The following is a 16913-nucleotide window of genomic DNA, read 5'->3' on the forward strand; positions in this document are numbered from 1 at the left end:
CTATATATAATTCGAAATATATTTAATTGTATTGAATACTATGGTAGTTATAACACCAATCAACGATTTTGTTAAAAGAAGCTAAACATTTGCGTGACAGAGAGTTTATAATTTGTTTTTTCCATCATAACTTAAAAGCACTCAAACTTGTTCTGTAGAAAAAGTGTAACAAAAATGATAGAATTAAGAACAAAGATTAAACTAAGAGAGTAGAGAGATAAGATAGATAGATGCTGAAGAACCAAGAGGGGTCTGTCTTTACTTGCCCAACGATGGGAACTGAGCACTGTCTCCGATCGCCGGAGCAGGAGCTCCTCCGTTCACTTTTTCATCTCTCTGACCACGACCACCGTTGCGGCCTCCTCCATCTCTCTGTCCACGACCTCCTCTTCCACGGTATCCACCTCTTGGGTTGTATCTCTCTCCATCAGCAGGTTTCAAAAACTCGTTAATGCTCAACGACTACAAAAACCAGACACAAAACAAAGCATAGAACTCAGTACGAAGATGTTTAAAACCAAAAGACTTGCGTATTAGAACGTGAGAAGGGAGAGAAACAAGAACCTTCTTAGCCTTCTCTTCTTTCTCAGCAGCATCTTTGCGTTTGTCCTTGTCGGATCCCTGAAACAATAAAAAAGACAAGGATCAAATCTTTGCTCTATTATTGTCAAGGCAACCGATAAAAAGATAGAATAATTCAGATTCTGACCAGCTTGATGAAGATTTCCTCATTGTTGGTCTTCTTGCTGGAGAGCTGTTGCATAGACTCAAACACTTTGGTGTCAACTTTCCTTTCCTCAACCTTTGTGGCTTGCAGAGCTTTCTTCTTCTCCTCCAGAATTTTCTCATACTCTTCCAACGTCATTTCCTAATATTAAACCCAATATCCATTTTACCGTTAGCACATACATATAACATGTTAAAGCACATGTTTATACCTTGTCTTCAGGTTCTTTCTCCTTTCCCTCATCAGCAGGAGCGTCTTTCTTTGCATCGGTGGTGTTGTCCTCACCGCCTTCCTTCTCAGCAACAGGGCTCTTCTCAACCTCTGTTGTGGGTTCCTCCGTTGGTCTAATATTTAGACAAACATAAGAGTTTCTTATAATACATCGTACATAGAAACTGAAGAGCAGGAGGATGCTTACGGTGGAATATCATCTTCAGGGGTACCCCAGTTTCCACGACCACCACCCTCACGTTTCAGGTCATTACTAGCAAACATCAAGTTACAAGACACAAAAAAAAATCACAAACCGTACAGGTCAAACATAGCAGTAACGAAAGTAGAAAGACCTAAAAAGAGAGCTTACCCACGACCTGTCCCACTACGGCGCTCGAAGACCCTCCCATCACCAGCTCTACCATTGGCAAGTCCACCACGTTGACCTCCCCGACCACCACTTTCGCGGTATCTACGAAACCCACTAGTCCTTTCTCCATCCTTTGGATCATGAAGTCTGTCTCCTCCAGGGTTAAATGAACCACGAGGAGGTCCACGACCCGCACCACCACCACCACCACCACGAACTCCTGAAGGAGCATTCCTTGACTCCCTCTCTACATTCATTAAAGATAAAATCACTTCTTATGTATATTATAGCTTAAACAAACACTACTCAACATGTCTGAACACTAAATCTTTTCAACATCATCATTAAACAACAGCTGATCGAAGCTAAGACAGAAAAACAAAAACTCCCAAATGACCAAAGCATACATCTCTCAACAGGATTCACTTACATGACTCAATCAAACACTAACCCCACACGTCTGAACACTAAAGTCTGTTCACTATCTACACAAGTCAAAAAGAACATTTACCAGCTTGAGAAGTAGGAGCCTGCTTGGTCTGAAGCTTAGCGCCCTTAGCAGGCTGCGCAGGAGCTTCTTTCTCGACCTTCTTCGGCAAAGACACAACAATCTGGCTTGGATCCTCGGCGTCACCTCCCAAGAGATCAAACGGGTTCAAAGTCGACATTTTCGGATTCTGGTGAGAAACTGTTTTGGCTTGATGGGTTTTTCGAGAGGGAAAAAACCTTATTGAGTACACGAATCCATGGAATAAATCTGAATCAAAAGGTCGAAGAGATGATTTCGGACAAGAGTTGTGTTTGTTTTGTATGACTCAGAAGTCGAAGGAGAGTGAATGAGGGGAGCTTTGAAAAAAGTATGCGGCAGAGAAGGTGTAAAGATGCTTTAAACCTAATCCGTAAAACCCTCTGGGGATTATACTCTGCGGATTGTTGTATCTTAAGCTTATCTATTCCTCTTATTTCGTACGCACGATTGGGTTTTAATCCTGCGAAGCGATCCTATAGATTAATTCTCACGGGCTCCAACTGGTTAAAGCCCATTAGCTGTTACAATACGCTTTTAATCCACGGAAAGACTTTGTGGGCTTTAATTTCAACCTTTTAGACTAGCCTAGTCGGAGACGTTGATCAAGTATTTCAAATTTGAGAATTTTAGGTTCTTATGTTCCATTCTAATATTTTACCAGTACGGATCGGATTCAGAAAGTATCACTTCAGGTTCGGTTCGACTTTGTATTGTATCCTACAACCGATAAAATAACCATAAATCATTTTGATTCAAGTTATATCGGTTCGGTTCAGATATATTTGAAGTAAAAAACAAATTTAAAGCAACACTTAAGGAAAAAACTTAAACTGAATATAAATTAATCCAACACACTTCAAATTGATTACATAACAGTACTTTGGGTACTGAAATGTTTTACACATTCAACAAAACCTGTTCAGATATTTTTATATTTTGGATCGAATAATGAATCGGGTTTTTTGGTTCACGTTGAGTTAGGATCTCAGGTTTTGGATTTTGTGTCCCACCTTAAGCTGGACTATTTTTTTGGCGTTAACCTTCTAAATTAGTCATGCATTATTCAACTTTTTTAGTAAAGGGTTGCCGCTTTATTCATCTTTGTTTGAAATCAGTGTGCTTCACAAATTGATTTTAAATTTCATTATATAACTTTTCTCACTTATAAGGTTTTTAAAAAGATACCATTTTAAATGAAATTTTGTGTGTGAATTAAATCACTATAATTTATTTTGAATTGTTTAAAATCATTTACTTGTAAAAAAATTTGCAGTTATTTCAAACGATTTCATTTACTAAAATTCTCAAAACGGTTTATGCTTGTATGGTGTCTTCAACAAGGCATTTGAAATTTTAATTGAATAGCATCAGATTTTAAAAATCTACTAGATTTGAAGCCGCATTTTCAAAACGCGAAACTATTTTCAATAAATTTACCTTTTCTTAAATTTATTAAATTTTGATTAATATACAGTTGTAGATGTAAAAAATGACGATATGTTAACAATTTTCTTTTTTTGTATAAATGTGTTATATAGTTTACTAATTTTAAGGTGTTTTAGAAGAAATAATATTGTATTTAATTATCAGTTTAAAGAATGAAATTTATATTTATAAAAATAAATGATTAACATATAAGTTTTATATGATTTTCATATATGGTGTTTGTATTTTTAAATGAATAGAAATATGATATAAATTTATAAAAAATAACTAAGATTAATTTCTAATAATATTTATTACTAATTATGAAATTAAAGAACTATTTTATCAAAAAGTAATTGAATTTTTTTTTATAAGATTTTGTTAATTTCTCAATAGATTTTCTTATTATTAAAAATAAATATATATTTTTGTTAGAAGTTTATGAATAAGTTAGATAAAAATTGATTTGACATTGGAAGTGATTGGAATGAGCTGTAGATTTATGTTTTTGGCTGTAAAATTTAATATGTATGTTTATTTGATGTAGATTATTTTTCTGTAATTTTGAAAGCACTATTTTTTTTTTCATTTGTAAATAATGCTCTCTACAGCCATATTTTTTTTTTTTAAAGAAAAGCTTGATTGGTTGACAGATTTAGCTTTAAACTAAATTTTGCATGTCCAGAGCATCTACAGCCACAACGAATCATCCTCATTATTATAGTTAATAAATATCTATGTATTCAAATGTTTTTTATAATACAAACCATAAATAATACGTCATAGAGAAATTTATTCTATATAGTTCTTATGTTTTAATAGAATAAATGATGCAATATTTACAAATATAATATTTATCAACAATGATTTTTAAACATAATTTGATTTTTTAACTAAATAGGATTAGATTTAACTTTTGTTAAAATAATCATTGAAAATATCTTATGTTTGATTTTCTAGATGAGAAATTAATCTTGGGAAGATTCTATAAGTCTTCTCTATAAAAGTCTTTTACATATTTTTCTTCAATGTACATGTATTTCTTTTTTTTTATTTTTTTAAGAATACCATTAAATTATAATTTTAAATCAACTTAATTAATTATAAATTAAGTTTAGTAAAATAATAATTAATTATTTAGTTTTTGCTAAAATAAAAATTACTTGAATAAATAAAAATATCTTATATTTTAAACACACAAAAATTCTAAAAATTTTAAATATTGAAACAAAGAGAGTGTATGAGCTTTTGACAGCAAATGAGCAAAGTGTTTTGTATTCATTAGAACATATATTTCTGTCTAAACCTAGATAATATTTTAAATTAATTGAATTAAACGCAAATCATAAGTTGGTCAAAAGTAAGGTTGTCAAAATGAATCCAAATTTTGAACTGAAACTATGAGTTTTATTATTCTATGTAAACAACACGAACACATATATTTTAATGATTTGTCTAAACCTGGATAATATTTTTAACTGAATTAAATTAAACGCATATCATAATCTGGTCAAAAGTAAGGTTGTCAAAGGGAATCCAAACGTAGAATTCAAACCCTGAATTTTTTATATTCTATGTAAACAACAGGGTGAATAATTCAACTACGATTCAATTCAATAAAATTTATAGACGCCCCCTACACATTCAATTTGTGTTATGACAGTGTGATGACAGTAATACATACTAGTATTGTTATGTCTCGTCTTGCAATACAAAACTGATACATATAAAACATTTTGTAATATGGTTTTATTCCGGTTGGACCATATTCACATCATATGATCTCATATCTGTGTACGAATTTATTAATGGAAATGGCTCTATATAGTGAAAGAGAGACCAATAAAAAAAAACAAATGAAATCCATGTCAAATAATTTACATTAAGGAACACTTTACTATCTGCCACAACATTTTAATAGCAAAACTTTCTACTACAAAACACACATAAAGCTTCGAAACCAACAAGTAACTGACACGTGTCTCTTACACAACCTCGCATTTCACCTGGAACTCGGACGGTACGTTCTCTGTTTTTCTCCTCCGTTTCAGCTTCCCGTTTTCTGAGGAAGAAGAAGTATAAGACCTCTTTGACGTGATCCTCACCGGATCAGGCTCACCGGAATTAACTCTCAACGGGAAATTCAACAAAGCGCGGGAACCACGCATCCTAAAAGCAGCTCTATCGTAAGCGAACGCCGCGTCCTCCGCCGTCTCAAACGTCCCTAACCAAACCCTCGCTCCGTTTTTCGCCGGATCTCGAATCTCCGCCGCGAATTTCCCCCACGGCCTCTGTCTCACCCCTCTGTAATGCTTCCCCTTCGCCGTCGCTGCCTTCTGTTTCTCCACCGTCGCCGCTGCGAAGCTCTCCGCCGGTTCGGCTTTAACCACCGGAGGATCGCTAGGGCGCTTCGAGGACGTTTCTAAGTCTAAGAAGTCGGTGATACAACTCAAGTCGGACGACGGCGATGACGTGTCATAGGGGTCGTTAAGGAGACCGTAGACTAACATATCTTCGGAATCGTTCTCTTTCAACGGCAAGTCTCCCCAGCTCTCTGTGAAACAAGAACTCGGTATTGACTCAGCGAACCACAACTCGGCCTCTCCTCCTAGCAAGTGACGTCGTATCGACTCCAACAAAGCGTAGTCGGATTCTACCTCGCTCTGTCCGTACATCATTACAGAGAAAATGAGTTTTTTTTTGTTATGTTTCTTTTTTATAATTGAATTGTCAAATGTCTAATTTTTTTTCTCAGTGGAACAATGGTGAAGAGGTTTATATAGTGGATACTAGAGGGGATAAGGTTCATGAACCTGGAAAATTTAAATTAGTTTTTCATGTTTTTTAAATTTTATTAATATAGTGGGAAATTAAAAAAGGCTGGAAAATATGAAAGTTGTGGATTTTTCATAACCACGAAGGTTCATGAATTAAAACACGTGCGCTTTATCCACAGAACGAAAGCTTAAGGGTCAAGATGACGTCATGAGATTTACGGAAGCGAGATTCTGATTGGTCTTTGTCTCGCAACTTGTCTTTTGTTTTGTCGATTGGTTTTGAATTCATATTCCGGTTTTATTAAGCAACTTGTCTCGTGTTTGGTTTATTAATAAAACCAAGGTCTTCATCCGTTATTATTTGCTATTTTTCTTGCAGCGGGTATGTTTTCCCTCATTTGATTTTTCAAATGTAACGATTTTATTTGGGTTTAGAAAAACGATTAATATATTGGAGATATAAACAACAAGCTTTTAATTTTCTTTTTAAATTTACACATAAATATAACTTTCAAAATAAGAGTTTATTAGTTAAAAGAAATATTATATGCTATGAGACAGAATCTATAATATAATAGGAGAGTTGAGTCTTTCCTGAAGTGACACCTCAGCGTCTTAGTGGATCCCACTTTTAAAAAGTTTGAAAAAATTGTTAAGCATGTGGTTCGAACCTAGGTTATTGAACTATAAACACCAACATTTATACCACTAAACTAAAGAATACTTTGTACAATGATGGCCGCAACTAATATATATTTATGAAAGTTGGAAACCTTTGCTTTTTCGGTCTTCTATGTGGGCCATGCCTACAAGTGTATTATGAGTTTCATTTTTAAATAAAGTCCATCACGTTAATCTTCTATTTATCACATTTATTTAGTATAATTGTTTTTAATTGATTTCATCATTCTTTGTTAAATAATATTATTTGCCGATTTCGTGATTCATGGGTTTTTTTCCGGCCTGGCATGCTAATCATTACATGCCATCTTTAAAAGTCGGTTCCATTGTGAAAGTCGATCGTTTTGAGGTTGCTAGGTGCTCAAGCATGTACAAGATAATTGATCATCTTTTCCTCATTCGTTTCATCTCACCAACTATTATTGATGATGTCAACACAGATGCTCCTGAGATCAATCTCCAATCATTATTAGACTGTTGACAATTTCTAAGTGATTGCGAACACAAACCTACAACTCCCTTATATATTATCATATTGCATCTGGATTTATAATATGTTTCGTTATCATAACTAATATTTAAACTCGCAGATGTGGTTGGGAAAATCCGTTATGTCCAAGGCTCTGACCTTAGCAAAGAAACAACTTGAGTCGTTATCTGTCTCCTCATTGATCCGTAAGAAACAATCAACAAACAATTATCTTTATATTATTATTAATATTGTGCTAACATCAATAATCAAAAATATTTCCTACCCAAATTATGTGGTCGTCTACTTATCTCTCTTACTTATCAAACTAATTTTACACAAACTTTTATTTTACAGCTTAAAGAAACCATAACAACCCAAACAATCAAAACACCAAAAACTATAATTCCAAAAAAGACGAATCATTAATAATCACCTCTCTTTTTTGTCTAATCTTAAAAATAAACTTCAAAATAAATATATCAAACCAATCACCTCAACTAATACTCAACGACACATAAATCGAGTCAGCTAAACAAATACAAACTTCACGGCCAGCTATGTAACAATTTACAAACTTACTTTCGCAACGAAGAAGACGAAGACGACAACCAAGATCAGTGAAATTACCTGAACAAAAAAGCAGAGTAAGTTATGAACTCTGATAAATACATCTAATAATGATTTTTGTTTACATATTACCCATCAAATAAAAGATAAACAAACACAACCACAACAGGAGATACAAGAGATAATCCCGACAGACACAAAGGCGGCAACAACATCTCCACCTGCTCACTCCTCTTGTCTTATAAAAATAGCTTACATGCCCAATTTCAACATGTCAATGCTATTGTTTTTTTATAAGAAATACATAAATTCGTTTAAAATTCATTAAAGCCTAAATACTCATAACTATCAATCATTTTATAGTTATTTCTACAAGTCTTCATGTATTTGTTTTAAATGTCCGGTAAGAGCAACAAGTTTAAAAATAAAATAAAAACATATAACAAATATAATAAAGATAATAAAAATTATTACTTAATACACACAACTTACACAACTAAACTGGAGAAAAAATATCCAGAAACAAAAGGTACTTTCAACAACTTTAATATAATTTATGTACTCTCAACAGTACAATAAACAAATTAAAAAGACAAACAAACAATAAGTCTCACTGACACAGCAAACAACAACACGAACTATATAAATCACATTATTAACATAGTTTAGTACTTCATAAGTGGAGAACAATGCATACACAGTTCATCATCACAACTCTAATCCTATAACAATAAAAAAACCTTGAAAAATAACTCAAAACGCAAAATTCACAACTACAATAACCCTAGCAAATATTAAGATGAAACAAGAATTTTGTCCACAACTCCGCGCTTGCGCGGGGGCAATGCCCCTAGTATAAAAAATACAGAACTAGCTATGAGATGCGTTTATATATCTCTTTAATGTTCACAGTGTTACCTGTCTTTTGGTATACCGTATGTTTATATGTTTTGTTTTGTTAAATTTTGTGTTTCAGAAAAAAAATGTTTCAAAAAACAGAACTAGCGTCTTCTTTTTTGTGCACCTAGCGATAAGATATTAAAATTACAAATGCGTACTGAATAAGATATATTTAATTACATGAAATCTAGCTTAGATTTTGGTTTGGTGGTAAAACAAAATTTTAGCAAGGTGGGTCATAGGCTCATAGCTATTTGAATGGGGCACTATTAAAATGTCTGCACAAATCGGGATACATTTCTCCTGGTCACAAACTAATCATCTCACTTTTTCTTTCCCTTTTACCTTTCCTTTATACTACTAATTTTCTAAATTTCTAACTCCATCTTCATTTTCCAACTTCTTTATAAAATAATAATTCATGTTTATTGAAAGTTCATTACGAAATAAACCTTTGTGCTACCCTAATCCTAAATTCTTAATGAAAAGGCATTCAGGAGAAATCCATTTGAGAATTCATATAGTTCAAACTGATCTTTGTGGTTTTTTCCCCTTTGGTTCAAATAGCTTTTTATATTTCTTTCCACAAATAATTTGGAAGTTTGTATATAATCTATCCTTTTATTTTATTTTTGTCTTTTTCCTTGTACTGTACTTAGAGTTCAATCAATAAACCATACAATGCTACAAGCAAATGAATGGTGGGTCTCTCACGTGTGTCCACTTGCAAAAGAGACCTCTTTCACGGAAGCACAGTTAGACAACAGTCACTTGAGCTCTCTTAAAATATTGTATTATTTTCGATCCCTAATTGATTCCAGTCGGAGCCGGCCCTGACCCAAATTAGATTAAAGCATGAGCTTCCAGCTATCAATAAATAAGTAAATTATCAGTCACATATTTGCCAAAATATGTGTTAGTCACTTAGTCTAGTGGTTAATATGGCTGTCATCAAATATCCCAAGGCCAGGTTCAAAGCTTCCCTCCTATATTTTGGCCATATTTTTGTTTTGGCTTGTAGGTTTTAAATTTGTAGGACCGGCTCTGATCCCAGTATTAGTTTTGTGTAAACGCAAGCCTTCGGCCATTTTGAATAATACGAACAAATTTATAGCTAATATGGTGGAGACTATTTACAACGAATAACCAGAAGTTTATGATACAGGTTTTATGTGCAGAGAAACTAGCTTTGACGTTTGCATTACGTGGTCTTTAACTAACGATAAAATAAATAAATAAACGTTTTACTGTCTAGAAATCAAGCAATTTATATGTCTAAACCAGTCATATATTCGGGATGTGAAAACAATTATGTATGATGTCATGTTTTATTCACCGCATGATGTCATGTTTGATTCAACAACAGTTAATTAATATTTGTGTTTAAGGTTTTCTAACGGGGGGGATGATTAAGTATTTAAAGCATGGATCCAATCAGGTTAACTTCCATTTTATTATTAAATTAGTTTGATTAATTCAATATCAAAAGAATATAATATATCAGTGTAGTAGTTGAACGTCCGTTTTCATGTTTGAACTCCGCAGCTGAATCCTCAAATTATCACTTGGACGGTTTCAGATACATCCACTTGGGTTCTTTTTATACCTTACTAAACTGAATATTTTTTTTTTCATTTTAATTTCATGGTTTCATCTTAACGAAATACACAAAACTTGTTTTTATGGTTTGGGAAATGTTTAAAATGTCATGGCTTTACCCATAATAATATAATTATACACTAATATCTGGTGTAAATTATCTGCTACAGTTTATAAAAATTATAATAAGATTTATTATTTGGAGAAAGATACATAAATAAGTTTTTTTATGTCCATGATGTTATTTTTTTTATAAAAATTATGCTTAAGATTAAAAATTTCATGGATAATTGGTTGAGAGTTGACTATAAACTAGATCTTGATCTGCGCAACCGTGCGGGTGTTATTTTTAGTTTTACATGCATATATATTTATTTTAGATCATTAGTGGTATACATTTTTAATTTTAATCATATATTTAAATGTTTATATAACTATTTCAAATACAATAGGTTACATGTTGTAAATAATCAATTGTTTAAAACAGTCACATGTATTTGTTGCTTCTCATTATATATTTATCTTATTATATTTGTATTTAGTTATTAAACAAATTAATATATACACAAAAAAACATATTTGAAAATTATTTTGTATTTAATTTATGTTAAATTTTTAATCGCCCTTCAAAACTGTATTTCCTTTTATTAATATTTTTATGTTTATTCATTTTATATAATATATTATTGTATATACAAAAGTCTAAGATATGTTAATTTCTATACTTGTATTGTAATTTGCTAATGTTAAGCCTTTAGATCATCATATTGTATTTTTTAACATAAATATTTTATATTTATGAAAATAAAATTTATAAATCTATTATTTTAATATAATTTTATCATATGTAGTTCAATATAATAATTTTATTTTAACATGATTGATTATGATTATAAAATAGATAAAATTAGGATAGACTTTTTATTTTAATTTTATAAACAATAATTATATATATACATATATATATTAATTGTTCATTTCTAATTACGAAATTAGTTAAAATATTCACATAAACGTGTTAAAAATTATCATAATGTACTTTTAAACATAAATATTTTATATTTATGAAAATAAAATTTATAAATCTATCATTCTAAAATATAATTTTATCATATGTAGTTCAATATAATAATTTTATTTTAACATGATTGATTATGATTATAAAATAGATAAAAGTAGGATATAATTTTTATTTTAATTTTATAAACAATAATTTTATATATATTAATAGTTCATTTCTAATTACGAAATTAGTTAAAATATTCACATAAACGTATTGAAAATTATGATATTGTTAAAATGCTAACATAATAATTTTATTTTAAATATGATTTATTGTGAGCATATAACAGATAAAAATATGATAGAATATTATTATTCATTTTATAAATGATAACTCTGAATATATTAATGTATAATAATATTTCAAATCTAATCACGAAATTAGTGAAAATATTTACATATAATTTTTAAAAATTAAATCTTGTTGAAATCTTTTACAACATTTTCCGAAAATTTTAATATATATATATATATATTTTTTTTTTTTAAAATGAAAAAAATATCAGAAAATATTATGTTTAAAGTAGTTCAAAGATTTTATATATTATTAGTTTTATTAAAATACATTTAATACAAATATTTATGGATGATCCAACTTAAAAATCACACATGAAATGAGATTATGACTTCTATTTTAATAGAATAGATTATTTTCTATAGAAATTGAGTTAATACATATTTATTGTACTGATAATTATGCTGTGTTTATAAAATATTATTAAAAAATTGTAGCTATATCTTTACTACAACATTAAAATAAAATCATACTAAATAGGTTTATATAACTATTTTATTTGCTGACAAAAAACTATTTTGTTTTATTTTAGATGTACTTTCGAAATAAATTTAATAAAATATTTTTTAAAATTATAAACAAAATAAAATTGGAGATAACAAAAATAGTCTTCCAACCAATAAAACCACCTTATATAAACAACTAGGGTTGGCCCGTCCTACGGGCGGAAAGTTACAATAAAAACTATTTCATATAAATATATATATATATATATATATATTAATTTAAGGAAGTATTTAAAAAATATTATAGATTGAAAACGATATTATAAATCCATTAATAATGACAGAAGTCTTCATTATTATTTATTTTCTAGAAAATATAAAATTAGCAAAAATAATTCAGAAAATGTAATGACCTATATACTCTGATTATTATTTTTACTTCAATTTGACATAAGAAAAAATTCTTAAGTTTAAAAAATAATACTATATTTATTTCAGGAAGATTCAAGTTTAAAAACATTTATACAAATTATTTCATGATAATAAACTAGTGTACCACCAAGCTAAATCAGTTAAATATAATAGAATTTGATAAAATAATTAAATCTCAATTTTAAAATACTATATAATAGTTTTATAATAATATAAATTATTATTTATATTTTCTAAACAGGAAACAGTGTTTTAGAAAATATTTATTTCACATCATATTATATCTGTATTTTAATATAATTAAATTTTAGTGTTTTACTGGGTATGTTTTTGTTATTAGTTATGTTATGTTTCACTTATAGACCATGCTATATTTGAAAGTATTTATGGTTTCTTAAAACAAAAAAATTACAATACATATTTATTTTGTTAATTAACATATGTTTATATTTTAACTATACACCAAGAGTTGATTTGGCCTTACATTATTCCTTGTGTTAAACTGTAGTTGGATGAGCTCATCAGATACACAAATGTAACCCTATCTCTCTTTTATCAAGATGATCAGAGAAAATAAGCTTGACTTTTACATCATAAAGCTCGAACGAGACGGGCTGCAAACGCTCCATCCAAGGAGTGTTTCACTGGGTTGGATAAAAAGACGCCTTGCGACGTTACAAAACTTGATGGTACTAATCTATCTACTGGATCTACCGAGAACTCCTGTGAAAGCAAGAAGAGAGATAACTTATAAATATCGACATTTGAAAGTAAAGCAAAGGGACTATAAAGATTCTTACAGGATGTCTTAGGAGAAACGCTTCGACTCTTCCTTGATTTTCTTCAGGGTCTATCGAGCAAGTACTGTATATCAAGAATCCACCAGGCCTCACCAATTTTTGAGATTTTAATTTAAGACAGAAAGAGAAGTATTAGTTAGGTCTCGTATTAGTTTTTTTAGAGAATTAAAATCTATCTACAGGGTGTGTGCATACTTGGAGGCAGAATCAAGAAGCTCATCCTGTAGATTCTTAAGTTCTTCCATGTCCTCCAGTTTGCAGTTCAAGCGCAAGTCCGCTCTATGCAAACAGAGAGAGAGAGAAGGAACATGTTAAGCTATTCAACTAAGAAAAAACAGTATGATAAAAAATTGCTCATGTTAACTTTAGAGAGGACACCGATTCCAGAACACGGGGCATCAAGCAACAATTTATCATATTTTACCTCTTTTGTCTCCTAAAAGGCATTTGAGTTTGAAGAAAGCAATGTGAGTAGCTTACACACTTGTAAAACTCACTTACTCAAACAGTATTAACTCACAGCAAAGACACGTAGATCGGAATAAATGGCTGTGATAAGTCCAGCAACTTGGTGTGATTTAGCTGTCTCCCCAAGAATTCTTAGCCGTCCTTCATTCACGTCCATAGCATCAGCCTGCATAGCATATATCATACATATAATCAACGTGAGGTTGCCGGTTTGAGGATGGGAATGGAATCAGTCAATAGAGCACAAATCATTCTCAAAACAGATGAATATTAGAACAGTGAGCCTATGTAAGAATACCTTGGCGTTTCAAGCAAGATGCCATGAAAAAGGGTCTTCCCTCCAGGAGCAGCACATGCGTTCAATATCATATCTCCTGGCTGAGGTTTCACCACTGAGATCTATATATATAAATTCATAAAAAAGGAAAAAAAATACAGAATCGATTCTAATTGACTGGAAATCGATCTCAATGCTAAATAACAGTCCATCTAATTAAAGGGGAAAAAAAATACAGAACCAATGCTAATTTACTGGAAATCGATACGATCGGTATAATAACTCGGAACAATCAAAATAGTGAAGACTGAGAAACGAATACCACTCAATTTAATATCCACCATTAGCATGTCGACCCACATAAGCTCCCCACCACCCTTGACGTTTCTAGCCTCCCAGTACCGCAGCAACATTGCATCCACAACCGATGAACACCTACCGGACTTCAAATCGAAAAAAGGCTTTGAGTTAGCCATTAAGAGAGATGATCACAAAGATATGAAAATGAGTGAGATGTGTAGAAGATAGATGTTGATATCGCGATTCGCAGAGGAGAGATTGTAACATATTTATACACGATTTCGCCGACGAACAGCGCAATCGAAAGTTTCGTAGTGGGTTTACGAATTAAGAAGATTTAAGACAAAAAATCAATGCATACTGTTACAGAAACTGGATCGCCCCGTCCGCCGATCGAAGAGAAACGAAGAACACGAAGGCGTGAATCAGGACGGGTTCTTTCTCTCCTGTGGTCGCGTCGCTGGTCGTTGGGCCGCAAAAACAAAACGCGAGACAAAGCCTAAGCGAAGCCCGCTGCCATAACACGCTGCGTTTCATTTAACGGGATACGTGTCGCGCACAGGAGAGTCCAATTTATGACGTGGCGTCTTTGTTGGCATAGATGGGAGAGAATGAAAACCTATTATATATATAAAGAAGATTGTGATTTTGACCAATGTGTTATTCTTTTTATATATATATATATATATAGAAACATACTATTTGTTGTGGAATCCCAAGGAACCTGTCAGCAAATCAAAACATTGAAGGTGACCAAATCCAGTCTTGTCTGACTTTGAACGCTGACTTTTCAAACCTTTCTTTTCTTCTATTAGCAAACTCAAAATCGTTACGTGCAAACAACCGCGCACGTGCGTCTCCACCGCAATGTTTGATATTTTCTTCAAAAAGAAGAGGATAATAATTCTTTTAATTATATGTTTTCTCACATAGAAGAGAGAATTCAAAGTTCACTTCAAATAAATGAATCATCACCTTCCTTCTAAGAGCATCTCCAACCCATTGCTATTTTCACCTCTATAATAGCATTTAGAGGTGAAATTGCTCCAACCCACCTCTATTTCTTCCTCTATAATAGAGATCTCTATATTTTCCTCTATTTATAGAGGAAAAAATAGCATTCCTCTATTTTTTACTCTATATGTAGAAATCTCTATTTTAGAGAAATACATTGGAGTAAAATCCACCTCTATTATAGAGTTCCTCTATTTTAGAGGTAAAAATAGAGAAATACATTGGAGATGGTCTAACAGACTCGAAATTGAATCCAGTTAATCATTTTAGAATGCTGAGTAGTTGTCACGTTGACTAAAAATTTGTTGGTGAAAATTGTTGTTTTTGTATCATTGGTCAATGGTCAATTATAATTATCCTTTTCCATTGAATTTTGTAATTCTTTTGTTCAACCATTAATGTAATATAATGATATTCATGACCCTTTTTATATAGATTTATATGGAAAATAGTTAATTACTTGTGAGATGCTAAATAAGTCGTCTTATAATACGAGCAACAAAAAAAAAATTGACTGGCTTTACTAGATGTTGAGCAACAACTACTAATAATGGTAATGGAGGCTAGATTTGTACAAGAAAACGACATGCCGTTCATGTTGTCATGATTTGGATGTTCATTAAGATTTGTTACCATATAATCATTGCCAAAAAACCATTGTTTTTGGCACCTTAATTGTTGTATTGACACGACAAAATAAACTGTTGTATGATAACATGATCTCTGTAACCTCGTGTATTGGAGTATATAGACTAAAGTTTATAACCCCCTTTTATGCAATTCTAGAATTCTGAGGATATTGTTATCTTCTTTTATGTAAAGCGACAGCCAAATTGATCGGTTTACATATATAGTTACAAATTTGTGACCTTTAACACATATTATATTGTAATAAACTCAAAACATATATAACCAATCTAATAAAATTATTAATCTGGTCCGACATGCATAAACCAAAAACGATTCATTATCTTGACTGGATGATGTGCTACTCCCATATTTAAAGTGAAATCATTATAGAAAAGACAAAAAAAAAACTTTTACTGTAAAATACTTTCGAATTGAAAATTTCTTGTTAGTTGTATTGTTATAGGGAATGATTGTAACAATATTGTGCCGATTACAAACAGACAAAATATTAGATTAGTCTTCCTTTTTATTGAAATATTAATATTGATTACCATGGTTACGTACATATCAGACGTTAGTACTTCTATTTGTTTAGTTTTCCATGTAAACTAAGATTAGTGTTCCTCTTCATTGAACTATTGATTGCCGTAATTACATATCAGAAGTTAAGAGAAGATGAAAAGGAGAAGGAGAGGAACTCCTTCTGCAGAAGCCATTGGAAGGTCCAATGTCCCTTTTCAGTTTTCACAGCTGCATTGTTACTTTTCTTGGCTGAAATGCGTGCCCTCAATGTGACAGGTTGGGAATAATAAAGCTCGAAGGTACATGAGGAAGAAGAAGCCTATTCCTTTCTCACATAAGTTTCCACGTGGTGAACCTCTTTCTCTTCACCTACCAGAAAATGTTGTCTTCTAAACCCAATGACCTCC

At 31.4% G+C, this 16913-nt stretch overlaps 3 protein-coding genes across 13 annotated transcripts; all 3 read right to left on the bottom strand.

Moving 5' to 3' along the window:
• Nucleotides 1-102: 102 nt before the first annotated feature.
• Nucleotides 103-2252, bottom strand: LOC106400693 (RGG repeats nuclear RNA binding protein C). Its single transcript, XM_013841065.3, has 7 exons — nt 1822-2252; nt 1311-1557; nt 1146-1211; nt 939-1071; nt 710-868; nt 565-621; nt 103-462 (listed from the first exon to the last, which is right to left on the bottom strand). Exons 1-7 carry the CDS (start codon nt 1976-1978, stop codon nt 259-261), a joined length of 1023 nt encoding a protein of 340 aa, XP_013696519.1. The 5' UTR covers nt 1979-2252; the 3' UTR covers nt 103-258.
• Nucleotides 2253-5213: 2961 nt separating this feature from the next.
• Nucleotides 5214-5939, bottom strand: LOC106400711 (ethylene-responsive transcription factor 2). The gene is given in 1 exon segment (NM_001316171.1): nt 5214-5939. A coding segment is annotated over 1 exon segment (690 nt). The 3' UTR covers nt 5214-5249.
• Nucleotides 5940-12882: 6943 nt separating this feature from the next.
• LOC106424081 (ribosomal RNA small subunit methyltransferase B-like) lies at nt 12883-15177 on the bottom strand. 11 transcript variants are annotated; one of them, XR_007325587.1, is made up of 6 exons: nt 14702-15177; nt 14062-14483; nt 13816-13929; nt 13491-13574; nt 13296-13383; nt 12883-13218 (listed from the first exon to the last, which is right to left on the bottom strand). XR_007325587.1 is itself a non-coding variant. In XM_022708949.2 (6 exons), exons 3-6 carry the CDS (start codon nt 13740-13742, stop codon nt 13087-13089), a joined length of 327 nt encoding a protein of 108 aa, XP_022564670.1. In that variant the 5' UTR covers nt 13743-13929; nt 14062-14483; nt 14702-14992; the 3' UTR covers nt 12883-13086. The 11 variants fall into 11 exon arrangements, 2 of the variants coding, with proteins under 2 accessions (XP_022564670.1, XP_048617792.1); XR_007325566.1 differs by adding an exon at nt 13660-13731 and having other exon boundaries at nt 13296-13574; nt 14702-15174; XR_007325577.1 differs by adding an exon at nt 13720-13731 and having other exon boundaries at nt 13296-13574; nt 14702-15173.
• Nucleotides 15178-16913: the final 1736 nt, after the last annotated feature.

This window comes from Brassica napus, chromosome A2 (genome assembly GCF_020379485.1).
Source record: "Brassica napus cultivar Da-Ae chromosome A2, Da-Ae, whole genome shotgun sequence".
Taxonomy (NCBI): domain Eukaryota; kingdom Viridiplantae; phylum Streptophyta; class Magnoliopsida; order Brassicales; family Brassicaceae; genus Brassica; species Brassica napus.